Source organism: Equus asinus, chromosome 10 (assembly GCF_041296235.1).
Source record: "Equus asinus isolate D_3611 breed Donkey chromosome 10, EquAss-T2T_v2, whole genome shotgun sequence".
Lineage (NCBI taxonomy): Eukaryota > Metazoa > Chordata > Mammalia > Perissodactyla > Equidae > Equus > Equus asinus.
The window spans coordinates 83,682,515-83,710,074 of NC_091799.1; the positions used below are offsets into that span (position 1 = coordinate 83,682,515).

General features: G+C 40.9%; 1 protein-coding gene across 19 annotated transcripts in view; it reads left to right on the forward strand.

Annotated features, from left to right (window-relative positions):
- DROSHA (drosha ribonuclease III) overlaps positions 1–27,560 on the forward strand; it is a 127,314-nt gene that overhangs the window by 181 nt on the left and 99,573 nt on the right. For 5 of the 19 annotated variants that reach the window (XR_011506523.1, XM_070519824.1, XM_070519826.1 and 2 more), the window contains exons 2-10: positions 1,031–1,157; positions 2,196–2,261; positions 5,668–6,501; positions 10,393–10,485; positions 15,944–16,054; positions 16,286–16,517; positions 19,608–19,749; positions 21,939–22,093; positions 25,065–25,145. Coding sequence is in view for 18 of the 19 variants with exons in the window: in XM_070519824.1 (XP_070375925.1) it covers positions 2,242–2,261; positions 5,668–6,501; positions 10,393–10,485; positions 15,944–16,054; positions 16,286–16,517; positions 19,608–19,749; positions 21,939–22,093; positions 25,065–25,145 (1,668 nt within the window). In the remaining variant the exon portion in view is untranslated. The remainder of the gene's footprint in view (positions 1–1,030; positions 1,158–2,195; positions 2,262–5,667; positions 6,502–10,392; positions 10,486–15,943; positions 16,055–16,285; positions 16,518–19,607; positions 19,750–21,938; positions 22,094–25,064; positions 25,146–27,560) is intronic. The other 14 variants (XM_070519830.1, XM_070519834.1, XM_070519831.1 and 11 more) reach the window with 5 other exon arrangements.

Consider the following 27,560-nt stretch of genomic DNA (forward strand, 5'->3'; position numbering starts at 1 on the left):
GTGTCCGGATTTAAACAGGGCTGGAGTGCATCCTGGGGCTGAGGCGAGAGGCGCCTGGGAGTTAGGATCGGGGATCCCCTCTTCAAATCTGCAGCTAAGGGCATAAAAGCGACCCTAGGGCCGGATCCCACAAAGAAATAGAAGTGAAAAATGAGACCTTTCATTCATTTGTGGGGCGCGTGCGATGGTCCAGGCCGGAGGCCGCGCGGGTCTCCGAGGGGAGCTTGCTTCGTGGGCTCCCAGTCTGGCGGGAGATGCAAACGGGGAAACACGCAATTATGCATCAGCGGGACCAAGGTGACCCGCCTGTAGATTCAACTGGGGGAAAGAGAGTGTCCTTAATAAACATGTTGCCACACTTTGCAACTCTTTCAACATAGACTGATGTTCCTGGACGTGTAAACATTCCAAACAGCTCCCTCAGTTTCCCTTCTTCCAAACAGCAACCTAGGAGTAGGCAGATGCAGAACATAATTACTGTTCCAGTTGCAGTGACTTCCTTGACTTTTGAATTAAAGTTTGCATCCACAACACAGCCTGACTAGGCCTTTAATAGGTCAGTTTCGTGATCAGTGTTTTCAGATATTCTATCTATAGAAATATTCGTGAGGATCTAATAGTGAATTTTCAGCTGTTACATACGGTACAAGTGTTAGTGATCCTGACTGTTGCCCACTTCTAGGTTCAACACACTCCTTTGTGTTCCTCTGGAACTCTGTCATACCTCTTTTCTTGTGTTTATTGCATTATATTATTTTTTAAAAAATGTATTTATGGATTCTGAGTCCTTGAGTCCTACAGGCTGTGTGTCTGTCTTACTCGTCTTTGAATCCCCAGGGCCTGCAACAGTGCCCCACATGTGTAAGTTCATTAAATGTTGCATGAATGAGTGAAAAGGCCTGTTTTTGGTCTGGTTTTGATAGTGCAAATCCGTTGTGGATATATGTGGAAGGGAAATGTACAGTAGCAGCATAGAAACATATACCATTGGTGAGACAGTAAACATTTATTGACCACCTACTGTGTGCAGGATGCTCTGCCAGGGGCTGTGAAGGATACAGAAATGACTATGAATCAACCCATGTCGTCAAGGAGCTAATATTCTAGTGGAGGAGTTAGACATGTGCACACTTGACTATAATATGAGGCAGTCTCTGGTAAGTGCTGTAAAAGAAGTAAGTACAGCCTAAGAGCAAATGGAAGTAGAGGGGATGGGATTACTTCCTAAAGGGAACCAGGAAAGGCTTCACAAGAGATGGCATTTGACATAGGTAGATGGGTAGAAGTTCAGTGGGCAGATTCATAGGGGATTTTAAGAAAGTGGGTGCAAATAACAAGCTGGGTGATAGTACTTGGTATGTTAGGCAACTGGGAAAATCTGGGGTCATAGCTACTTCATGGGGAAGGTAATGGAGCATAAGCCTGGAAGAAGTTGGGTCCAGATTGTAGATGGCCTTAAATGCCAAGCATGGAATTTGAATTTGATTCTGTTGGCAGTGAGTGGCCTGTGGTGGCAAGATCAGCTGTCTAGGCCCTAGGTTTATCATGAGGGCCTTGGACTGAATAATAATCATTAATCAGTAATTATTTGCTGCCTACTATTTATTATACACAGTGATTGATACAGTTAAATAATCTGAAATTATTTTCATGAGCCATTTGAAAATCTACCTTAAGTCTGTTGGTAAAACTTTTAGTTAGAAAGACTTTAGGGAGACGCTTTACATTAAAGCTTTTTGCATTTAATATTTATTTGAGTTTTTAAAACATTTCGCTGAAGTTTAAGTATTTGGAATGTCATTTATGTTTACAACATTCTTCTATGGGAAGAGCTGAGAATGAAAATTAAGGACAACTCTTGTGTTTATAAGATTAATGTTTGAATCTGAATGCTGGTCCCACTGTGAAGGAAACTAGAGTATGGAGAGGAAGAGGAGAAATGATTTGTTCCCCCTATGTTTTTTAGCAAATTAGAGATGGAATATGCCAAAGTCTTTTTAGCTACCGCTTGTTTTGAGTCAGCAAGACAAGTGTTAAAGGCATGTTAGAAGTTAGTTGTAAACTTTAATTCAGTTCACCATGGTCTTAATTTTGTTAGAATGCAAAATCAGTCTTGAGATAATTGCAGAAATGTTCTCTAGCGTTAGCAGCTTGAGAAACATTTTTATGTCTATTTTATTCTTTCTCTCCTCTAGAGCTTGTATTCTCTGTGGAAGATGTGACATATCCAGACAGTACGTCATGATGCAAGGCAGCACATGGTGAGTGGTGTGATGGTAACGGCAGTTGTTTTGGGAGAACAGAGAGAGGAGCAACACTGGCGCTGGGCCATAAAGGGTGGGAAGGATTTAGCTGCGTGAGGGGAGCAGGGAATGTGTTCGTGGGGACCATGTACATGGCTAGGAACCTGGGCCAGAGTAGTTAATGAGACATCCCGGAGTCCTGCCCTGATGGAGCTTGCACTTCTGAGGTGCAGGCTGATGTTAAAGATGGAAGTAGGTAATTAGTTGGTGAATTATAATTACAGGAATACATCACTTTATTGCACTTCACTTTATGGCACTTCACAGATACTGTGTTTTTGACAAATTAAAGGTTTGTGGCAACCCTGCATCGAGCAAGTCCATCGGCGCCATTTTTCCAACAAGATCACTTTTTTTCTCTGTGTCACATTTTGGTAATTCTTGTGACATTTCAAACTTCTTCATTATTGTTATATTGGTTGTGGTGATCTGTGATCAGTGGTCTTCAATGTTACTATTGTAATTGTTTTGGGGTGCTGTGAGCTGCACCCAATAAGGTGGCAAACTTAATTGATAATGTGTGTGTTCTGACTGCCTTTCCCCATCTCTGTCCCTCTCCTTGGGCCTCCCTATTCCCTGAGTCACAACAATATTGAAATTGGGTCAATTAATAACCCTACAGTGGCCTCTAAGTGTTCAAGTGAAAGGAAGAGAGCACGTCTCTCAGTTTAAGTCAAAAGCTAGAAGTGATGAAGCTTAGTGAGGATGGCATGTCAGAGCTGAGATAGGTCTCTGGCACCAAACCGCTTAGCCAAGTTGTGAATGCAAAGGAAAAGTTCTTGAAAGACATGGAAAGTGTTACTTCAGTGAACACACGAATGATAAGAAGGCAAAGCAGTCTTATTGCTGATATGGAGAAAGTTTTAGTGGTCTGCATAGAAGATCAAACCACCAGTCACAACATTCCCTTAAACCAAAAATGTTCATAAAATGCATTCTGTCACCTACATTTCTCTCAAAGTCCCAGAAAAGTGCAACATACCTTTTTTTATAAAAATTTTATTGAGGTCATAATAGTTTATAACATTGTGGGATTTCATTTGTATGTTATTATTTGTCAGTCACCACATAAATGCACCCTTTTACCCCTTATGCCCACCCCCAACCCCCTTCCCCTCTGGTAACCACTAATCTGTTCTCTTTGTCCATGTGTTAGTTTATCTTCCACATATGAGTGAAATCATACGGTGTTTGTCTTTGTCTGGCTTATTTCCCTTAACATAATACCTTCAAGGTCCATCCATGTTGTTGCTAATGGGATGATTTTGTCTTTTTTTTTTAATGGCTGAGTAGTATTGCATTGTATATATATCACATCATTATCTAGTCATCAGTCGATGGGCACTTAGGATGCTTCCATATCTTGGCTATTGTGAATAATGCCACAGTGAACATAGGAGTGCAAAAGTCTCTTCGAATTGTGGATTTCAAGTTCTTTGGATAAATACTCAGTAGTGGAATAGCTGGGTTGTATGGTATTTCTATTTTAATCTTTTGGGAAATCTCCATACTGTTTTTCCATAGTGGCTGCATAAGTTTGCATCCCCACCTGCAGTGTTTGAGGGTTCCCTGTTCTCCATGTCCTCTCCAACATTTGCAACATAACTTTTAGATGCACTAGGAAACCAAAAATTGGTGTGATTCGGTATTTGCTTTATTGTGGTGGTCTGGAACAGAGGCTACGGTATCTCTGAGGCATGCCAAGAGGATGCACAGAGTGTATGAGAGCAGAGAACCTAACAAAGGCCTGGAGGGCAGTGATAATGGTTGTAGAAAGGCCAGCAAGGGTGTTGTTATAGGAGCCAGGCAAGAGATGATGGTGTGAAGTGCATGAACTCAAGTATTTATAAAGATGGAATGATAGGAGTTTTAAAATAAGTTTTTAGCTAAAGAGGATAAGGGAGTGTGTTGAGAAGCCAGAGCTGGTGTATAGAATTATGAATGTGCAGATTATGACCTGCCGGATGAGTAGGGGAAAGCTTCCCACAGGGGGTCGGCAGGTAGCTCCTCAGCGGTTCTAGGTAGTTTTGTGGTAAGTGTCTTTGCCATAGACATCTTTGCCCCAGCATTTTCGCTGCAAACACCTTCACCAGTTAGTTATGCAGTGAAAATGTTTGTGACAAAGATGTTTATTGTGAAGATGTTTACAGAAAAACCACTGGACACACCCTCAGCATCCGAGCTCTGACTTTGCGGAGGTGAAACCTACGGGTAGTTTTGATTGAAGGCGCAGTTTCAGTACACCCACCCAAAGGAAGCAGTCACAAAATTTGTTACAGATCCAGAAGCGAGGGGGCGCGATGAGCCCGGGGAATGGCAGTCCTCCGTCCCAGGTCATGAGCAAACAGGAGATAGAGAGCTGGGTAGCAAGCACCTATTACAGTCACGCGCCACATAATGACTTTCAATGACAGAGGTCCCATAAGATGAGTACCATATAGCCTAGGTGTGTAGTAGACTATACCATCTAGGTGTGTATAAATACACTCTACAGTGTTCACACAACAATGAACTCACCTAACCACACATTTTTCAGAACTACCCCATTGTTAAGTGACTCATGACTGTACTTATAAGGTGGTTGTGGCGGAGGTCACTAACTTTTTGCAGGCTTAACTCTAAGTGGTTATTTTAAAAGGAGCACTGGGAAAAGCAACGCAGAAACTTAATGGCGGGAATCCTAAACTCAGATTCTTATCTACGCGTCCAGACTCTGGGTGTGAGCATGGTTGTCATGTAAGATGCCTAGGCAGTAACTCAGAAAAGCAAAAGTTGTTTTTCAAAAAGTTGTTTTTCTCATCACAGGGAGGAAAAGTTCTTAGATGATTCCCTGGTGTGTAACTTGAGGACCAATAAATGGTATCATCTATTGAGATAGGAAACACTAAAAAAGGAGCAAGTCGTGTCTTGTAGGGGAAGATCATTAATTCCTTTTAGGACATGTTACGTTGATTTTCTGGAGTCTGCTGAGTGGGGAGGAAGGTGAAAACAGGAAGATGCTGGTGCACCTGCACAAAACGGGATGACATGGTGAGGTCAAGATTTTTGGGGAACTTGAACGAGGACATGATAGCAAATGGTTGAACAATGGCTCGTTGAATTGGTCATTCTGGAGGTGGAGCTGCTGTAGGGATTGATAAGGTCCAGGGACTGACCGAGGCAGTGGATTGTGTGGCTGAGACAGGGGAAGAGGAGTTTATTGGCCCAGAAGAGTTTCAGATAATACAGAGAACTCAGTATTAGATGAGTGGAATATTCCAGCGGCCTAAGGGGTCTGTTAATTGCTCTTGAAGATGGTCAGGCATTTGTGAAACCCTGTTTACATAGTGAGGTTCTTTTTTTCTTTTTCTTTCCTCCAACGAAGTCATAGAATGTCGTTCTACCCAGGACGAGGGTGTCCCCGAGGGCGAGGAGGACATGGAGCCAGACCCTCAGCACCAGCCTTCAGGCCCCAAAATCTGAGACTGCTTCACCCTCAGCAGCCTCCTGTGCAATATCAATATGAACCTCCAAGTGCCCCTTCCACCACATTCTCAAACTCTCCAGCCCCCAATTTTCTGCCTCCACGACCAGACTTTGTACCCTTCCCTCCACCTATGCCTCCATCAGCACAAGGCCCTCTTCCCCCCTGCCCAATCCGGCCCCCCTTTCCCAACCACCAGATGCGGCCCCCCTTCCCGGTGCCTCCTTGTTTTCCTCCCATGCCGCCTCCGATGCCCTGTCCTAATAACCCTCCGGTCCCTGGAGCACCTCCTGGACAGGGCACTTTCCCTTTCATGATGCCCCCTCCTTCCATGCCCCACCCTCCACCCCCTCCAGTCATGCCACAGCAGGTCAATTATCAGTACCCTCCGGGGTACTCACACCACAATTTCCCGCCTCCCAATTTTAATAGCTTCCAGAACAACCCCAGTTCTTTCCCACCCAGTGCTAATAACAGCAGCAGTCCTCACTTTAGGCATCTCCCTCCATACCCACTCCCAAAGGCTCCCAGTGAGAGAAGGTCCCCGGAAAGGCTCAAGCATTACGATGATCACAGGCACCGGGATCACAGTCATGGGCGAGGAGAGAGGCATCGGTCCTTGGATCGGCGGGAGCGAGGCCGAAGTCCTGACCGGAGAAGGCAAGAGAGCCGCTACAGGTCGGATTATGACCGAGGGAGAACGCCGTCCCGTCACCGGAGCTACGAGCGGAGCAGGTACAGCACATGTGTGTTTCTTATGAACTGCAGAGGCCCAGACACCTCTGCCATTTTTGTGTATCAGCAAACCAAAACAAAGAGGTCTAGCAGTGCATTTCAATTTATAAAAGGAAAGAAATCTTGTCTGGGGCTGTTTTAAAGAGGAAGAGACAACTGACAAGTAAAGAAGTTGATGTCAGAAAAAGCCACTTTTGAGAAGCATTCCAAAATTATCAATGTAGATTCATTTCGGTGAATGTAAGCTGATTACTCTCCATAATACAGTTGACATTTGGTGATGATCCAATGAAAGATCTTGTATTTTTGTGTGTGTCATACTTAATTATGTTCAGTGTGATCATTGTATCAGGCTATAGCACTTGTCTTCCTTTGGAATTGATGACCTGCATATGTTATCAATTAGGAATCAACCTAGTTAACAAGCAGAGTCTGCTTTCTGATTTTTAGGATAAGTGGAAGTTTATTGTACATTGGTGCCTTCTTGCTCTGTTTCCGTGTAAAATGAAATAATGTTAGTTACACATTATCAAATTACAGTTTTCAAAAATAGCTTTTAACCTGTTTTGTTGTATTGAAACATATTTATACGGAAGAAAGTTGTATTTAAAAAATATTATTCCATTCCAGATTTCATTTCTGTTTTTCAGAATACCAAATATCTGTATATACAAGAGAATAAGGTGTTGAGCAGATGTTCTTAAACTTGGGTTCATTGATGGCCTTCTAGAAATGCTCTGAAGTTATATGAAAAATGTTATGTGTGTGTATGTTTTTCTACAAGTAAGTTGGTAGCTCACAGCAGATTCTCAAGAGGTGGTGTCTCTTATCCCAAAAGCCTAAGAATGTTGGGTTAGATGGAAAAATACAAATACACAGATAATGATTGTACTAATATTTATTTATCCCTTCAGTGAACTCTTTATATTGATGAAGATTTGAGGTTTTCCAGTTGTCAAGCTAGTAACAGTGCTTCTCATTCTATCCCCTGTGGTTGTTTACCTTCATTGTCTTGTGGAACTTCTGTGCTAAAAATATTTGAGCTCCCCAATCCAGACCACTTGGTTGTTTGGGTTTTAGAGAGCTGGTCTTGGCTCCTGTGCAATCGGTTCACTTCTTGGTTTCCATGTTTTTCTCATGACTGTTGGTGTGATTCTGAACATTTTGCCAGTAAATGGTAATGGTTATTCTCACCTGAAGAATGCTCTGAAGGTTTGGAAGGAAATGCGTTGTTGCCTTTCCCCAACGCCCAGTGGAAGGTAGAAGGGAGCGTGTTTCCTGCAGAGATGAGTGGTTTCTGGTGGGCCAAAGCTGACCGAGCGTCAGTAAACTTTTAAAAAATCTTATCAGCATGAATTACTGTTTCTGGTCAATTTTGTTCTTAATTATTCCATGATGGACTAGTTGGCAGAGGCCTGTGATTGTTTATTTTACAATTTTATGGTGAAAATCCAAACTGGAAAGAGTTTAAACGTTTTCTTCAGTCTTTAAAGTGATTGTTAATAATCCTACCTCTGGGGAAACATTTTGCTGCAAACTTTAACATTCTAGATAGCATTTTTAAAAATCTGTTTTGGGGTGCGTTAGTTAGAGGAGTTTTTAGGGCTGTGCTGTAAAATCCTAAATTTTTCCATCTAGGCGTAAACTTGGAGTTATATGTTTGAAGAAACTCAGATGTCCTGTAAACTGAGGATCTCTATCAGTAAGTGAAATCCAGTGCCAAAAGAATTACATTAATCTCTATTATCCTAAACCACAACTTCTTATGAAGGACCTACTTAGGCTGTTGGCTCTTCTTTCTAAATGGCCTTTATTTACATTGGAATGGTTTTATAATGCTGTACCTGGGGCTTTTGTCCTGGAGCTGCCTTAGTGGCACAGCCACATTATAATTGGCTCCCTTAGAGGTCTTAGGTGGAGTGTCAGTTATCTATCTTATGTGGAATGCTTCTGTGAAATAAACATAGGGCACATGACGTCCTAATATAACTTCTAGAAGTATATTGCAAAAAACCAAAACTTCACAGATTGGTGCCTTAGATTGTGTTAAGTTTCTGTAAATTCTATAGTCTGTCCTCTGACTACTTCTCCCCTTGCTTCTTGGGGTAGGTGAATCGAACCTTTTACAAATTCCGTCTTCCTTCTTTTTCTCCTCCTCTGAAATGTGCTTGAATAATAATAATTACAGGGCTGTTTTAGGGCAACCTATTTCTAGAAAAGGTTTATGAAGAAGTGGATAAATGTGTTTGTTATGAAAGAGCAAGGTTGCTGTGGGGGATGGGAAATAAACAGCCGCAGATGCAGTGCACCGAACACTCTGCTGTGCAATGGGGAACAGTGCAGTGGCTTCCAGTGAGTAGTGCTACAGCACAGTTGTCCACAAAGCTGTCCTGTTGCCAGGACCGTGTGTAGCCATTGGAGAGCCAGTATTATGTACCTACGGAATATCCTAATGCTTGCAAACAAGGAAGAGCTTTTGGAAAAGTAACCCAAACATCGTTTTTCTTGCTTTACATGGGTTCCTGATAGAGCGTTATTAATGTGATTTATCCCCAAATTAGTCTTTTCAGTTTAGACCCGCTCAGAGGTAGTGATCATCATCAGAAGTGCTGTTCTTGAATGCAAAATTCTATTGCCTAGATGTTAAAAACAAAAATGAGAAATTTTCTCTAAATAGAGTTTTTCTTTGGAACTTTGGGCTATTATTCTTTTCAGCAGCCATGCCATTATGAATTACACTGTATCTTGGACATGTGGTACTGCTCACTAGTTTCTATAATTGGGATTTACTTCCTAAAAGTAAAGTGGAATTTTAGAAGTGTATCAGATGAAGGGTGTGGAATCACAAGCTCTAGCTACTCTGTTTTGGACACCTGGTGTGTGCCTGAAGATTGTGTCTGTCCCAAAGAAGATTATTCAGAGGAGTCTTTTCTGAGGTTGGGGTGAGCTTTAAGTGAAAAAACAGTTTTTGTTTTAATATCTAAGCAGTCACTGCTCTCAGTTTCGTAAGTTTTGATTTTGATACATTGACATTTCTTCTGTTTGGCTATAGGTTGGGAAACATTTTGGAATTGAGAAATTTTTATAGTCTTGCTGGACTCAGGCTAACTATAGCTTTTTTTTTTTTTTTTTCTGTTCTAAGATTGGGTGGTTATTTGCCTTGGATATAGTTCTGATTCAAACACACTAAAGTTCTGATTTTTGTTCCATATCTTCACTATACTTATTAAATAGACTCAGAAGTTTTTATTGTTATTAAATGCTAGTTTTACATTGGAAAGTTTTAAACTCCCTCATTCTTCTTTTACATTGGGTAAACTGAGCATCCCCGTTTAGAGTTTTTTCTAGATGAAAATAGCATTTAAAGGTAAAGTGGCTTAGAGTCTCATGGCAGCTAGTGATAGCTAGAACTACAACCCAGGCCTGTCACCTATAAGAGTTTAGAGGTCTTTCATTATAGAACCTTGTCCTAATTTTTACTATAAAAGCTTTAATTTGCATTTATTTTATGAATGAATTTGAGAGTTTTCTAGAAATCAATAGGCAGTAGAATCCTTTAAAGTTTTCCCTGTAAGTTAAATAACCAAGGATTGGCTGGTTGGAAGGTCTTGAGAGAAGATTTTGATAAAATTCCCTTTCTTGCTCAGCATCAAGTTATGACTTCTTTCTTTAAAGAAAACAGCAAAAAATGTCCAAGTTAGTTAACTTCTGTAAAGTGAAAAGCTCCTTTATCCCCTACTAAATGAAGGATGAATAAAAAAGTCCCATAGAGAATAGTGCCTGAAAAATTCTTAGGTGAAGTCCATTTATTTAGAGGATGCATTCAGTGAAAAGAGATGGTGTTTTTGAGTCTTTCTGTTGAAAACAGCTCTGTGTATTAATTCCTTTAAGAGAGCGGGAACGGGAGAGACACAGGCACCGGGACAGCCGAAGATCACCATCTCTGGAAAGGTCCTACAAAAAAGAGTATAAGAGATCTGGAAGGTAAGCAAGGAGTTGACACTGAAAGAAGTCATAGGATTATCTCCTTGAATTCAGATTTTGTGCTTGTGCAGAGTATCAGCCAAGTCTTCAGAATAGCCTAAGAGTCTGTCCAAAATGCCCTGCGAAAAGCTGATGCAGCCAGGAACTGAAAAATCTTTACTTTCAAGATGTACTGATTATGCACAAAGAAAATCTTGATAAATTTCCAAAAATTATGAGTTATATGGGCCACTTTTTCTGACCTTAATTGATATAAAACTTTGTTAATAATTCAAGATTTTTTGAAGAAAACCTTGGAAATTCATAATTATGCTCTTAAATTTACTTGTTTCAGGAAAAAAGAGCAAAACTACAGTCACACTTTATTTAGAAAAATGACATTGAGATTGCTATGAACCCACACTTAGAGGATGTAAGAAGTTGTATATCAAGAAGTAAAATTCATAATCTCATATAATAGTAATTACAAACAGCACTCAGGAATCTGACAGATCTGGAATAATTTATTAGTTTTCCCAACTTTGTTCTTGGGCAAAGATGTCTAACCTTTTTAAGCCTCAATGTCTTTGTCTGAAATAAGGACAGTTATACTTGCCTTATTGAGTGGTGAGGGGTCATTGAGATAAAACATGTAAAACACTTAGAACTGGCCCAAAGTTAGTGCCAAATAAATGGTAACTATGTGTAATTATCTGATCACTTGCCTCGAGAAATTGTTAGAGTATAAGAAAAGCAGAAAAAGAGATTTAAAGATAAAATAAATTGATGAACTCGAAAACAGAACTATAGCGATATAACAATATTGTAAATAAATGCAAGGCCTTTCTTTGCAAGGTCATACAAGTTAAAAAGTGGCAAGTCAAGAAAAGAGAAACATATTTCCTTAGGTATAAGAAAGAATTATTATATTTATATTATATATTATTATATTATATAAGTATTATTATAGGAATGAATGAGATTTAAAAATTACACTATGTTGGTCTAAGTACAGATATTTAAAAAATTAACAAACTTGGATGTGGTGGGTTGATTTCTAGGAAAACAAAAATTACAAACTTTACACAAGAAGCAGGAAATTTTAATAGGCCAATAACCATGGGAAAAAATGAAACAGTTGAATTTGTACCATCTTCCAAAATTTTTAAACTGTTCTAGAACACTGAAGAAGATGGAAGGAAAGCTCAGCTCATGCTCTGATACCAGGAAAACCCAGATGGCAAAGCCTAATCAATGAAAAGAAAACTACAAGACAATCTCTCTTACAAATATGGATATAAAAATAGTTTAGTATATTAGCAAGTTGTTTTCAGTAGTGTGTTAAAACAACTGAGTTTGTTCCAAGATTGCATGGATAGATAGATTGGTAATAGGAAATGTCTAATTCTTTGTGTCAGAATCTGTAGGGTTATCTACCTGCCTATTCAGTATTTAAAATAAAAGCAGCATCCATTTATGAGTAAAAACGTGAGTGAACAAAGAATATAAGCAGACTTTTTAAATAAGATGCAGAACATTATCTCATGATGAGCATGATGACACTATCTCAGAAGAACCAAATTTAATGTGGAAACCTTACAGGCCTTCCCATACAAGTTAGAAAAAAGACAAGGAGGCCCCTTTGCCTGTCATTGTTACCTAACATTGTGCAACTTAATCAGTAAACAAGTGAAAAACATTGTCTTCTTGTGTGTCCTAGGTGTTATACTGGTGCAAGTGATATAGTCGTTAACGGGAGTCCCCATTTTACGAGAATAAGGAAGTTAAGTGCTGTAAGAAGTGCTTTTGATGGAGTAGTTACATCTTGTTCTGGGAACACAGCAATGAAAAACTCAGTCTAGGGTAGTCCTAGAGAGATGGACATTTTCCTGATAGCTGAAGTATGTGTGGGAATGCAGTAGGGAAGGGAGTGGCAGAGGAAGAGAGAAGAGCACGTGTGAAGGTTGCAGGGTGGAGAAATGCTCTGAGAAGGTCAAGCCTGGAGGTTGGGAAGTGAGTTTAGAAGACTTGTAGTAATTCACGAAAGAAATGATTGTATCTAGATCAGGGCAATGAGAGTGGTAATGGGGAAAGGTAGAGGTAATTGACAGATATTTATGAGATTGAGTCTGCAGGACCTGATAACTGATCATGAGGGAAGAAAAGCAACAGCTGAGATCTTGGTGTTCCTCGTTGAGGGTGAGTGAGGGATACTAAGAGGCAAGAGGAGTTCAATTTTGGGCATGTGGAGTTCAGAATCTATGAGACAACCAAATGGAATTATGTGGTAGTTAATTGGACGTACAGGTGTCAAGTTCAGAAAAGAGATCCCAGCTGAAATAGTAAATGCCATGGAGTAGATGAGGTAACTAGGAAGAGTTTGTTCAGTGAGAAAGGGCCTGAGGAGGAGGAGAAAAAGGAGACAAGGATAGGAAAAAAGCCAAGATATTGTGTTGGTGGACATCACTGAAGACCCATTTGAGGTTGATGATTTTTAATGTAGAGTGCTGGAAATCTCTTTGGTCTAGTGGTTTCTTTTCCAGTGCCAAGTCGCTTGTGGAGAAGGCAGACTTGGATTCTGCGAGTTCTAGCTAATGCAGTAGATGAGAAAATAAAAATTAGAGTTATAAATACTGTAAAGGAGGAAACTTATCATAGTGTAATATAGCATATTGTTAAACAATTTTGAGTTTGGATTTTGAAGTTTGGAATGCCTGAGACACCTAAAAAAGATGTTTTGCTCCTGTTTTGAAATGCCCCCCTCAAAGTGTTAAAAAAAAGAAAAAAAAGTACTAATTGGTATTCACAACAGACACCCCTGACCATCCAACATTCAAGACACCTGCCTAAAGGGGAGGGGATGAGGATGTCTTTTGCCCGTGTTTCTTGATGATAATAATAAGCATTTGGTGGGATTTTTAGTACATGTCAAAATGTCTGTGTCAAACAACCGTATTAGCATCTGAATACCACTTACTAGCATTGTGATATTGGGCAAGTGATGTAGTTTCTAATTCTGTTTCCTCTGTAGGAGATGTTCATATCTGCCTCATAGGATTCTTGTAAGGATTAAATGTGAGTGTCAGTAAAATGCCTAGCAGAGTGTCAGGTTCTCAGTAAACACCAAAAACAAACAAAACCACACCATTGGGAGCTAAGAGTTGCCATTATTAGCTAATGGTATTATCAGGAAAATTCAAGAGGATCAGCTAACAAAGAAAGAGAATTAACTCACTGAAGTTGACAGTTATAAAATAAACATACCCAAATTAATAGACTCCTTAAATACAAGGAATACCTACTTAGAAAATGTAACAGGAAAGCAAAATGTAGATTCACTATAGAAAAGTTAAATTAATTAAAATTAAATATCTTAGTAAACTTAAAAAAATATGTAGATTAATGGGAAGAAACTATAAATGTAGCTGATGACAAAGAAGGTGATGTCAATGAATGGAGGGCATGCCATGTTCCTGTAGTGGAAGTGGAAGATAGTATAAAAATACCAGTTGTCTTCAAAATAATCTACAATTTTGATGTAACTTAAGTCAAAGTACTGGTTTTAGAACTTCATAATGACTCGGATTCTTCTTTGGAACAGAAGTGAGAATGATGAAGAAAAATAATGCGGAAACACTTTGTCTAGTAGTATTAAAATATTCTATAAACATGTAGTTACAGCAATTTGATATGGGTATAAATAGATCAATGAAACAAATATTGAGCAATATTCAAGAATATATAAAAATTTACACCTATCATAAAGTTGTTTCACATCAGAGGAGAAACTGACATGGGGACCATTGGTGAGCCGTATGGAGGAGAAAACTGAAATTAGATTTCTGCTTTATATCTTGAAGAGAGAGTAAAAAAATTAATATTAAAAGTAACTGAAGAAAACATAAAATATTTAACCTTGGAATGGAATTCCAAGCATAACACTAAGGCAGGAAATATAAAAAAATTCTCTAGATTTGGCCATATAAAAGTTGTTTGTAGGAATAAAAGGAAAACGAAAAACTGAAAAAGATTCCATTACGTTTGTCAGAAGGGTGATTATCTTAATAAAAACTCTTTCAGTAAGACTATAATCCTAGTTTAAATAACATTGGCATAGCATATGACTGGATATTCATAAAAGAAGTGAACACGAAATGTGTCATTTCGGTAGTGATAAAAAATTGCAAGATAAATTAAATGAGATACTTTTCCCATCAGAAAGGCAAAGATTAAAAACGATCATGTTGACAGGATATGTGGAAACGGGAACTTGTGGATGGTTTTGATTGGTCTAAACTGGTACTGCTTATCTGGAGAGAAAGCTTAAAAAAAAAGTGCACACTTTTTTGTGTGAAATAAAATGGGCAAAGAACACGTGTGTTTATGGTAGCATTGTTTGTGATGGCAAAAACACGGTAACAACCTAAGTGACTGTGGACACATTTGTTAAATTATGGTGTATACATGTGAAAGAATAATGTTCAGTTATTAAAAATGGTTCAGATATAGAGGTACTGGAATAAAAAGGTGTCCCTGACTTACTATTGAGTGAGAAGGGCAGGCTATGGAGTTCCTTGTTTGTTAAAATGTGTATATTTCTATACTTTCATATATTTATATGTTTTAACATATTTGTAAATTTAGTGGTCATTTCTGGTGTTACAGGTGATTTTTGTTTTATTTCTGTTAATGCTTTGATTTTTTTTTTTTACAGTGAATGTATATACATTTTGCTTTATAGTAACTTTTTTTTTCTGGTAACAAAACTAATGATGTACATTAGAATATTTAGAAATTAATAAGTAATCAATATGTATAATCTTTCTAATCACTCACCCCTTACCTCCAATGTATACAATGTAGACACTCCCACTTTCCCTGTCGTAAAATTAGAAGTTAGTGGTAGAGTTGATGGAAAGAGCTAATTTGTGACTTTGCTCTGGATACATACTTTCTTGGATAATAGTAACTTTGTTAGTGGAGCTGCAGAGGCTGCCAGCGTAACACTGATAAAGCAGTTACCTCCTTGTCTGGATTCTCGAGGTCTATATGTTTCCACCTAAATTTCTTGGGCTTAAATTAAAATCTATTCTATAGATTTTTCCCTCCAAGCACATCCATAAGATGGGCCTTTGCAAATTTCAAGCCCCAGAAGTTCGAGGAGATAGAGTTGGTTTTATCCTTTTTAATTGAGTTAATATTAGTATTTGTGGGAATCATAACTAGGCAAAGTGGTGGTTCTCTAAGCAGTAATGCCCAAGTGTGGGCTTCCAGAGAGATGGTTAGGGAAGATGTAACTGGTTCACTCTTACATTATGGTCCTAAGGCTAAATTTATGGCCAAGTTGAGACCATGTTTTGTGAAGCCTTCTTTTTCTTGGCAAAGCAAGATGTGGAGGCTTCAAAACTAGCATTCTCATTGCCGAAATTGTCTACACGTGGAGATTTCCAAATATTCCCCAAATATCTTTCTCTTCTAGGAGTTATGGTTTGCCAGTTGTTCCTGAACCTGCTGGATGCACACCAGAATCACCTGGGGAGATTATTAAAAATACAGATTCTTGGGCCCCACCCCTGGAGACTGTGAATCAGTAAGTAGATCTGGGGTAGGGCCTGGGAATTTGTATTTTTAAACAAGGAACTTCAGGTGATTCTGATGCCACCAGACTGATGATTGGGAATCACTGGTTTAACAAAAGTAAATATGGTGGTTTGGCATGGCATTTTCATTTCAGGTGAAAAATGAATTGAACAGGTGAGATAGAATAGTTTTACAATGGAAGAACATTTTAATAATTAGCCTCCTCCGTCCCCTTTTGAAGTCGCTCCCCAAGTAGGGAGAAGAAGAGAGCTCGTTGGGAAGAAGAAAAAGACAGATGGAGTGACACCCAGAGCTCTGGCAAGGAGAAGAACTATACCTCAATCAAGGAAAAAGAGGCGGAGGAGACACCGCCTGACAAAAATGAGGAGGAGGAGGAAGAACTTCTCAAGCCCGTGTGGATTCGATGCACCCACTCAGAAAACTACTACTCCAGTGACCCCATGGATCAGGTGGTAGGTCTGAAGTAGGAGGGGAGCTAGAAACCAGGGTTTCTCAACCTCGGCGCTATTGGCATTTTGGGCCAGATAGTTCTTTGTGGTGGGGCCTGCGCTGTGCGCTGCAGAATGTTGAGCAGCATCTCTGGGCTCTATGCACTGGATGCCAGTAGAACCCTTCCCCAGTCGTGATAACCAAAGCTGTCTTCAGACATTGCCAAATGTCCCCAGGGGGAAAAAAGCCACTGCAGGTTGAGAACCACTGCTATAGACAAAAGCTGTTTTACAAAGCCAGAGGCAAGAGGGCAGTAGATTAACTAAAGTATCTCTTCATTCTGCATTTTTTATGACACTGCCAGTCTTGACACTGGTAGTGGTATAAGCTCTCACTCATAACTACTTTATGCAGTTTGTGCTATGTATGTGTGTGTGTGTTTTTCCCTTAAAATGGGAAATAAGGAAGAATTTGAGTTTGTTTCTTATGAGTCTGACCTTGACCAAAGATAACCATGGGAAGTTTCCCATCATGTTGGCTGGTTCTGTGGAATGGCAGGAATCGTCACCCTTAGTGGGCTCTTAGAGACTCAGTGCATGTGCTGCTCCCAATGGGGCTCCTGGGACACAGCAGCCGACACTCTCATTGCGTGGTGGACTCCACGACCTCCTCTGTGCACTTGCTTCTCTTTTCCTTTCCTTTCTTCCGTCTCCATTTTTTTTTTTTTTGGTCACTCTCTTTTCTCTCTTTCTCCTGATAGGCATTATGCCTCCATCCTATTAATTGAGGCATATTTGCCACAGGGTGGACACACAGTAATGTTCACTGATTAAATGGCTGAGTGAAGGAATGAATGTGTACAGGTTGAGGACATAAGAGGTTGGAGGTGTTAGAATTAGTGCATGGGGTTAGATAAGAGAATGTTCTGTTGTTTGGAATTTTGTGGAAATAGCTTCTACTTGGACTGGACCCTTATCTATAGGGAACTTGAAAGCAGACTTGTCTTTGGAAAGAAGGGTTTGAGAAATCACTCATAGTGGTGTGATATTCTACTTGATAATTAGAGCAGGGTTTTAAGTCATAGTTCATGGGATACAGGGAAGGGAAAGCTCATATACAAAGCATTTTTATGGTGCCAGAACTTTACTCCATGCTTCTCATGTTCCCTTATTTACTTCCCCAAACATCCCTGGAGAGAAGGTATCTGTCAGTTAGGAATGCTGCTGTAAGGAATGGTACCTGATTAATCGTGACTTAGATGAGCCGCGCTTATTTTTCTCAACCAAGCGTGTGGGGAGAGGTGGTGGCTGGTCTTCATTTAGAGGCTCAGGGATGGCAGGGCTCTAGGTTCGTGTTTGCTGTCTTCTGGCGCCTCCACAACGGTTGCGGGATGAGCGCAGCAGCTCCAGACAGCACATCATTACACACCTCTGTCCAGACACAGGACACAGAGGGCAGTGTCGGGTGGAGCCTTCCTCTAGCAACTTCCCCAGAGCTCCCACAGATCTTTTCTTCCATCTCTTTGCCAGAACTGCATTGTATGTCTTCCCCAGGGATTTGTTTTCCATCACTGCTGTAACAAACTTCCAGAAACTTCATGGCTTAAAAACAACACACATTTATTTCTCATAGTTCTGTCGGCCAGAAGTCAAACTTGGGTCTCACTGGCCAAATCAGAATGTCAGCAGGGCTGCCTTTCTTTTTGGAGAGAATCTGTTTTCTTGCTCATTCAGGTTGCTGGCAGAGTTCAGTTCCTTGTGGCTATAGGATGGAGGTCCTTGTTGGCTGGCAGGTAAGGGCAGTTTCCAGCTTCTAGAGGCCATGTGCATTCCTTGGCTCGTGGACCCCTTCATTTGTCTTCAAAGCCAGCAGCACAGGTCGAGTCCCTCTTGTGCTTTGAATATCTTCTGCTTCTGTTACGCCTCTGACTACTGTTGAGAAAGGTTCTTCGATTTTAAGGGCTCGTATTAGATTGGGCCCACCCAGATAATCCGGGATAATCCCCTCATCTCAAATTATGTAACCTTAATCCCATCTGTAAAGTCCTTTCTGCCATGTAAGGTAACATATCAGTTTCTGGGGATTAGGACAGGGACATCTTTCAGGGTGAAAGCCCACATTTGCTGAGGTCAGGAGTTCTCTGCTCCAAATCTGAAGGCATCATGGTTCTATTAGCAAGGAAGAAGGAGAGAATGGCTGCCATAGGTGCTATTATTCTTAAAACAAAACAACATAGTTGAAGACATTGAGGTACAGAGAGTTTAAACAGCACAGTTTTGTTTTTTTTCCCCCTTACATTTTTATGGATGTATTAAAACTCCAGTGTAGAAGGAAGGCTGGTAAACCAGAAGCCCACCATTTGCCTATGCGTTTTGTCGTCTGATGTGGTAAGAATGTGAGAGCCATACCAGCCTTGCTGTGTCAGTAACAAGTTGAGGCTGAGGAGAAGCAATTACCCTCTTTTGGGATAACTGCAGATTTTATGATTTGTTTTAATTTTCTTTTTATGTCTGAAAGGTCTAGTCATTACATTTTGAAAATTACTAAGTCAAAGAGTATGGACATTAAAAACAATTTCCAACCTGGGAAGAGAGTAGGGAAAAGTGGAGAACTAGGAATACCTTGCTGAACTCTGTGTGTGTGTGTGTGTGTGTGTGTGTGTGTGTGTGTGTGTGTATCCCTCTGTTTATGGGGTGTATGTGTGTGGGGAAATATATAGGATATTTCTTTTTGATTATTGGGTTATTGTAGAAGACAGTCTATCAGTGATTTTTAGTAGGGGAGTGTATGCTCCCTATGGGGGTGTCAGGTATCATGACTTCTCAGGGGGGTCATAATTTTTTTGTCATATCAAAAGGGCATAGATGAACAGTGCTGATATTCCTGAATGTTGGCAAAGTGCATTTTCCTGAGGACTGTGTCAGGCATAAATGTGTGTGTGATTCAGAGCATCATTGCCAGTGTTGGTTATCTTGTTTTTAAATGTTTTTTAAATTGAGGGTTGAAAAATGGCATCTTGCTGTTATAAATCTTTGATTACTTAGAGGTCTTAGGTCTGTTTGGTATGACTATTATTAATATAGTTCCTAATATTGATCCTTTATTTTTCAAAGGGAGATTCTACTGTAGTTGGAACAAGTCGACTCCGTGACTTATATGACAAATTTGAGGAAGAGTTGGGGAGCAGGCAAGAAAAAGCCAAAGCTGCTAGACCTCCGTGGGAACCTCCCAAGACAAAGCTAGATGAAGATTTAGGTGAGTCAGAAGTTGCTAGACCAAGACCCTGTGCTCTTTTATTATTGCTTAATCCTGGACTTTTGGGGATGTGCCCTTGAGAGTCCCAAATCGAAATTTCCTCTTTTTCATTTTGTTTTCCTTAATTCCAGTCAGCAAAATACATAGCAATAGAACATTCCTCTTTTTGATCTCATTTTTCCTTAGTTACGTTCAGCAGAATACGTAAGAGATCTCATTTGCATGGCATGCTAACAATTGTGTCCCTTGTAGAATTGTCTAGTCTTAGAATCAGAAGGGACCATAGTCCAGCCTCCTGCCAGTAGCGGGAGCCCGTTCCCCATGCCTCATGCTTCTGACAGGCAGGCATCCCCTTGCGGCCCTTGCTGCTGCCAGGTGCTCCTGGTTTGATGAGGAGAAGCCAGCTACAGCCCTGCTCTGTTTGAAGATTGCTCTCTGCTCATGTAGACAGTTTCCATGACTTTCTCCTATGGTGGTCTATTTTTTCATGTGTGTAGTCTGAGGTTCCAAGTTGATGCTGAGATCTTTGAGGATAAAAACTGCTTTTACCACTTTGTGTCCTTAGCCCCTAGCAGACTGCCAAGTACAGATGAGGCATTCAATATGCCTTTTCCTGCATGTTGTCTGGCTCTTGGCGGCCCACCTTTGTTATGTCTCCCATGCTGAAAGGCAGTGTCCATGGTGGGTAAAAGCACTGAGTGAACCGGCCGGCCTGGGTTCGAATCCCTGCTCCACCACTTGAGATGTGACCTTGGACAAGTGATTTAGTCTCTCTGTCCCTCACTTGTCTCATCTGTAAAAGACAGGGATGACAGGAGCATCTGTCTCATGCAGTACCTGGAAAATACAACCGTGTGAGGGTTGGGTTTTATTACTGTGCGGTACTACATTAATCTCTTGTAGGTTAATCTAAGTTCTAGGTCTGTTTTTTAAATTGGGGTAAAATACATGTAACATAAAATCTACCATTTAGCCTTTTTTAAGAGTACAGTTCAGTAGTATTAAGGACATTCACATTGTTGTGCAAACAGTCTCCAGAACTCTTTTGATCTTGCTAACTGAAACTCTGTCCCCATTAAACAACTCCGCAGTCCCCCTCCCCTGGCCCCTGGCAACCACCATTCTACTTTCTGCCTCTCGGAATTTGACTACTCTAGGTACCTCCTATAAATAGAATCACAATCACACAGTATTTGCCTTTTTGTGACTGGCTTATTTCACTTAGTGTAATTCTTGGTCTGTTTTTATCCAGTCACTTCCAGGGACCAAAATCTTCTATTGCTACTATTGAGAGAAAAAAAATCTAAAATCTTCAGTCTGGCATTCAAAGCCTTCAGTCTGGCATTTACAGCACTTTGAGCCCTTGCCTCCTGCGGTTTTTCTGTGGGGACTTTACTCTAACCAGAGTCCATCCACGCTCTTGCCTCCATGCTGTCGCCTGCAGTGCTCCGTCTGCGGCCCTTTCTTCTTACCACCTCCTCATGAGCCTAACCCCAGCCCACCTCTGCGCTGGGTCACGTGTAACCCTTCCAGGAAATTGGCAGTGACCTTTCCAGATCAAGGGTGGACTCTCCCTTTTCTGAGTTGCTGCCTTTTATATATTTTTTTTATTTATTCATTTGTTTGTTTATTTGTTTATTTGCTGAGGAAGATTGCCCTGAACTACCATTTGTTGCCAATCGTCCTCTTTTTGCTGGAGGAAGATTCACCCTGAGCTAATGCCTGTGCCGATCTTCCTCTGTTTTGTATGTGGGTCGCTGCCACAGCGTGGCTGCTGACGAGTGGTGTAGGTCCATGCCTGGGAACTGAACCTGGGCCACTGAAGTGGAGCACGCTGAACTTAACCATTAGGCCTCGGGGCCAGCCCCTTGCTGCCCCTTTAAGTGTGAAACCCCATGCTACTACTATGGTTTGCGTTCTCTGGTATTGTTCATTAAGCCTTTCTTTGTAAAAATCTTTGTTTTTCTTGCTTCCCCAGCTGGACTGTGGCTTAGCATTATGGGCTGTATTATTTTTTGTGATACTGCTTATTAGCAGTGTGCTTCGTGGGGAGTAGGCGCTTAAATATTTGCTGAAAGAATAAACAACTGTCCTTGCATTTAGAGGTTCGGGTCATTTGTGGTCTCCACCTGTAACCATCTTGTGAATTACTTCACTTCTCTCCGTGTTTTTCTCCTGTTCTCTATTAGAGAGTTCCAGTGAGTCCGAATGTGAGTCCGATGAGGACAGCACCTGTTCTAGCAGCTCAGACTCTGAAGTTTTCGACGTCATTGCAGAAATCAAACGCAAAAAGGCCCATCCTGACCGACTTCACGATGAACTGTGGTACAATGACCCAGGCCAGGTGCGCATATTTTTATGCTCTTGCTATGAAGCTTGCAGACCCACACATCACATTTATGACTGCAGGCTCGGAAGGTGCACTGTGGCTGGTATCGGAACTGAATTTTACTCTCAGGGTTTTGTGTCATTCTTCAGAGCTTATTTCTTTTCAGCTTCACAGTTCAGCTCCAAAGCATAAGCACCAGAACAACTGCTCCTTGAATCATATTTGAGGATGTTTGTAAATTCTGTGTTAGGGAGCAGGATAACGGCATTGCCTCATTGAACTTGAAGTAGATGGAAGGAGACAAATGGTAGAGTCAGAGAGAGAGCACTTGGAGGTCCTTTTAAAAGCAGTTCATCCAGAAGGTATCTTGCAGCCATATAGTAAACAATGTCTGAAGTCCTCTAAGACTACATGTTTCTTCGTTGGTAATAGTCACAATTCCTTTTGAGTTCTCTTTCTTGTTAAGCATGTTTGAGCTAATGACGTCTTATTTTTACTGTTTTATTATGAAGTAATACATAATAAAGTATCTTTACAAAAGATTTGTGTTTTCCAAATATGCAGTACATGCAAAAATAGTATCTTTAACGCATATGAAGTTATTAAGCATAATAAAGTATATACCTATGAAAAAGGTAATTTAAAATTTATATTTTGTAAATGAATTCATCCATTCTATATTAATTTGAATTGTCTTCTCCTGCTTCTTGTTAGATGACAGCTATCTAAATTTCTTTTCTTGATAGAATTGATACAGGTAGAATGCCTGGCAGAAATGTACCTGGTGGTCCCTTTGCCTTCTTGGAATTGAGCAGAAATATTTGCAAATTGTCAATGCATTTTGAAGCTTGCTTTAATAATTATGTGGATGATTTCTTTAAACAGCTTTAGTGAGTTATAATTCACGTACCATACAATTTACACACTTAAAATGTATAATTCAGTGTTTTTCAGTATATTCTCAAGATGGTACAACCATCATCACAACATAATTTTAGAGGATTTTTGTTTTCCCTAAAAGAAATCCTGTATCCGTCAGTAGCCACTCCCTTTCCCCGTATGTGGTCTTTTTACAGGACTGTTGTTCCCCTAGCAAGGTGCCTATCCCTTAGTTTCTGTGGGTTCTTCTTCCTTTCAGAGCTTTACCAGGGCGTTCTATCTAGTCTCACTAATCGCTTCGTTATTTTGGTTTTGTGTCCTCTGTACCACTGAGCCTTACTTATAAAGGGTTGATCTAGCTTGGGGCCCAGACCCTGGTAAAAGGAAGGAATGTAGGATATCTGTCTGCTTCCCTGGAAATCAGTGAGGACTGAGTGATTTTTTTCCCCTTTTTTCTGTCACAATAAGCTGTGACCAACATTAGGAGAGTGCTGTGACTTTTTTTTTTTTGAGGATTAGCCCTGAGCTAACATCTGCCACCAATCCTCCTCTTTTTGCTGAGGAAAATTGGCCCTGAGCTAACATCTGTGCCCATCTTCCTCTACTTTATATGTGGGACGCCTGCCACAGCATGGCTTGATAAGCAGTGTGTAGGTCCACACCTGGGATCTGAACTGGCGAACCCCAGGCCGCCAAAGTGGAACGTGCGCACTTAACCGCTGCGCCACCAGGCTGGCTCCTACTATGATTTTTGAGGCAATCCCATCACATCTCTGTTTGCCGGCTGTTCCTTTGGATAATATCTTATCAAGATAGTTTTTTAGGCAGCAGTGGTTTTCCTCTGCTGCGTCACCTGGAGCTTTAGATTTCCCAAAAGGATAAAGTTACAGTTTTTCACTTTAATATTTATTTTCAAAGTTTTATTGAGATATTTTCATTGGACACAATGAGTTACAAAGTCCTAGAACTTTAAAGAAATATGTGTGTGTGTGTGGTGTATATATATATATATATAAATTATATATGTGTTATATATATAAATATATGTCTTTTAATTAATACAAAGAAAGTGAGCCATGGAACTCCACTTGCCCGTTCTCCATGCTGTGGTCTCCTTTTTGATTGTCTTCCCATTTATATTGAATAAACTCATGAACCTGGCTTTTAAGGCCCTTTAAGATTTTGTCCTCAGTTCTGCTGCTTTGGTCTTCTTGCTCACATATGATCCCTTCCATTTAGATGGGTCTCATGTCCCTGGAGCACAGAAGGCTTTCTTCCTTCTGTTTTTTTCCTCATGCTGGTGTCTCGTGAAGAATAGCCACCTTGTTTTTCTGTCCTGTTCAGCCCTTCACATTTCATCTCTTTAAAACCAGTGGTATCTCCATCTGGACTGACATTTTTTTCCTTTTTCTGTAAAATTATTAATCATATCGCATGTATATTATTTCTCGTATTCCTTGACGACATGGACCCTAAGCTGTTTATCACCCTCCCTCCCCTCATAATGCTTAGCAGTCATTTTTCTATCCAAGAGGCATGCAGGAATTATTCACTTATTGAATCATGTGGGTGGAGTTCATGGCAATAAAACGAATTCAGGTGAAAAAACAGACATAGGCTCACCTGATGAGTGTTGAAAATTTTTCTGGTCCTAGTAGCATTTTCTTCTCTGCTTCAGATACCTTTACGTTTCTCTTTTGAAAACATTTAATCTGCAGGTCACCTTCAAAGCATGCAGTGTGTTCCTCCAGGATATAAAATATGCTTTTCTTTTGTGAGTCATTTTTCCTGAAATAAGAAATAGGAGACACATACTGAAAAGTGGTAGGAGAAGACGGGGGCGCACAGTGCACTGACATTGATATTTTCTGCTTGGCTGCACAAATAACTTGGGAATCCAGTGTTGTCGTACAGTTTCCCTGTATCAGACAATATAGAAGTTTGCAGCTTTATTGGTTTGGGAACATCCGTTTAATCTTCTAACTGTGACAGCCTCTTCAGAGCTTCAGTACTTATGACATTAAAACCCACACAGTTTCCGAGGCATCATCGTGCATGGTGTGGATTTTCCCCCCAATAAAAACGAATTACGTTCTGTTTCTGACAGATGAATGACGGACCACTCTGCAAATGCAGCGCAAAAGCGAGACGCACAGGAATTAGGCACAGCATTTATCCCGGAGAAGAGGTAACTGGTTTGGGTTATTATATTTGTAAGTGCTGAGAAGCCAGAAGTAGACAGATGCTGTTGCTGTTCTTTTCCCCATAAATGAAATAATACCATCGAAATAGTCTTTTCATACTCCCTCATAGTCTCTATTACTGATAATTGGACAAGAAAAGTACTTGGGTTTTGGGGGTGGAGTGAGGAATATTATCAAGGAAATTTTAAAAAGTTTGGGAAGGTTCATTATTTAAAATAGACAAAGTGTATTTGAGTTTTTAAAATTATTTTAATTATCCTAAAACTGTACATGTTGTAATTTTGTTCATGATTTTATTACAAATGGTTGTGAATTACCCTGGAGAAATGATCTTCCTAAGGTGCTGTGAGGCCCATGTCCTCTTTCCTTTGGGGTGTATAGGGGTATGCTGTTGTCTTTGTTAGTCTGTTGTCCGCACTAAACTGTGAGTAGCACATGGACTGTTTGACCTGTGTACCCAGCCCTGGATTGCCAGGGACACTCCAAATATGTTCGACTGAATGAGCTGAATACTTGATCACAGAGTTATATGTAACTACTCCCTTTCAATTATTTTCCTTCATTTTCCCCCCGTTATCTTTTATTTTTATTAATCCCAGGATTGTCACTTTATGATTCAACACATTATGTTCAAACATAGCATGAGTAAATCCTTAATTTCTATTTAAACCTTGTTTCAGGCCATAACAGTAATCAGAATAAAGACTATGAGATAGTGACGGATATTTTGAACTATTTGCCTCGCTTTTACCTCATTTGTCTTTGAAAGTCGGCAAGTGTGGCAAGGAACTGTGGGACCAGATCTGCACCTTGTGAGCATCCACTCATGTGCCTCATGTTGGGATCTCTGAAAGCAGGTGCTGCAGTGGAGTTTGGGGTGCAAGATGTTTATCAGGGATTAGATGAGAAGAGAGTGAGGCAGGAGTGAGCAGAGGGAGAAGTCCACCTGTGATGGGCCTGATAAAGCCTGGCTTGTTGCAATTGTCTTGAATCGGGGTGGAATGGCCTTCCTACCCCTGTCTCCTTCTGTCCCCAGAGCAGGCTGCCCCAGGAAGGTCATGGCCTTGGGGGAGGTGTTCTGTAGCAGAGGCTGGAGGAGCCAATGGCTGCAGGCTGCCTGCTGACTGCTCTCCCCACATGTAGGCAGCAGGCCCTTCCTTAAAGGGAGACCTGGGTGAATGGTGATGCTGGCTGAGGACGTGCAGGCAGAAAAACTTAGGGTACGTATTTATTCCTGTGAAAGCAAACTTCTGGCCCTTTTAAGATGGATGGGGTCTATGTAGTCAACTTCCTACCAAGTGGCAAGTTGGTCTCCTCAAGGAATGGCCATTTGGGGGGCCCAGCGTTGATCATTGTATGTGGCTGGTTGGACATTTGGCAGTAGCAGTTGGCCCAGCTAGCTTAGCCTTGGTAAGTGAGGTCCATGCTGTTGGGCTCATGTGAAGTCTCCATCTTTGCCACTGTGGCCACTTCATTCGTTTGCCCATCCTGTCAACTCTGGGTGGCTGATGGCCGAGGCTGGCTGAGTCATTTTGTCAACTAAGTGGTTTAGTGCCTCTTGCTTGGTGGGTGTTCTCTGATGGACATCTACATGTGGTGTAGAGATCGCTGTGCTCACTCTCATTTGTCCACCTGCAAGTCTCTACTCCAACGCCTTCTTATCCCTGATCTTCCAATCTTTTTCCTTCTAGGCCCCTGACCAGCTGGCATGGCCACTTGCTTCTGCCATGAGTCCATCTATATTCTAACCTCAGGCTACTTCTCTTTCCACACAAAGTGGATGACCAGGTACACTGCCTGAAACTGCCCAATGGGAAGATTTTCCCTCATTGCTATCTTTCCAAGCCATCCCTGAATGCGGCTGCAGCACAGTCTGTTTTCAGCTTGCACCCCCTTACTACTTGACCCATTTGCAAACCAAGCTTGGGCTTTTCCCTCTGCTTTCATCCTTCCATCCTTAGTCATCAGCTGGGGGAGGGGTGCTGGTGCAACAGTGATGGGCCACCTGCTCCTGCAGCTTGTTTGTGCCCCTTGCTCTTGGTGTGCTTGATTCTGGATGTACCACCTCCATCTTATGGGTTGTTGCTGGTCCTGCCCAAACTTATGCCTCTGTGGGACTGATAGAACCCAGTTTGCGATGGGCAGTTCCAGCCACATGTCTATTTGCTGTCCCTTGGTCATGCCTTCCATATCTCCCAGGGCTAATAGCACACCAGGAGTTGTTTTTCAAGGGCGTATAATTCTTCACTAAAAATGGCATGGCTTTGCTCCAGAATCTCAGAGACCAGCATTGTGATTCTCCCAGTGTAGCCACAAACTCCTCTCAGCATCTTTTCCCACCAGCAATGTAGCATTTGCCGAATTCCATGGCCCCTGCCACAGGGCTGCTTGCACTGCAG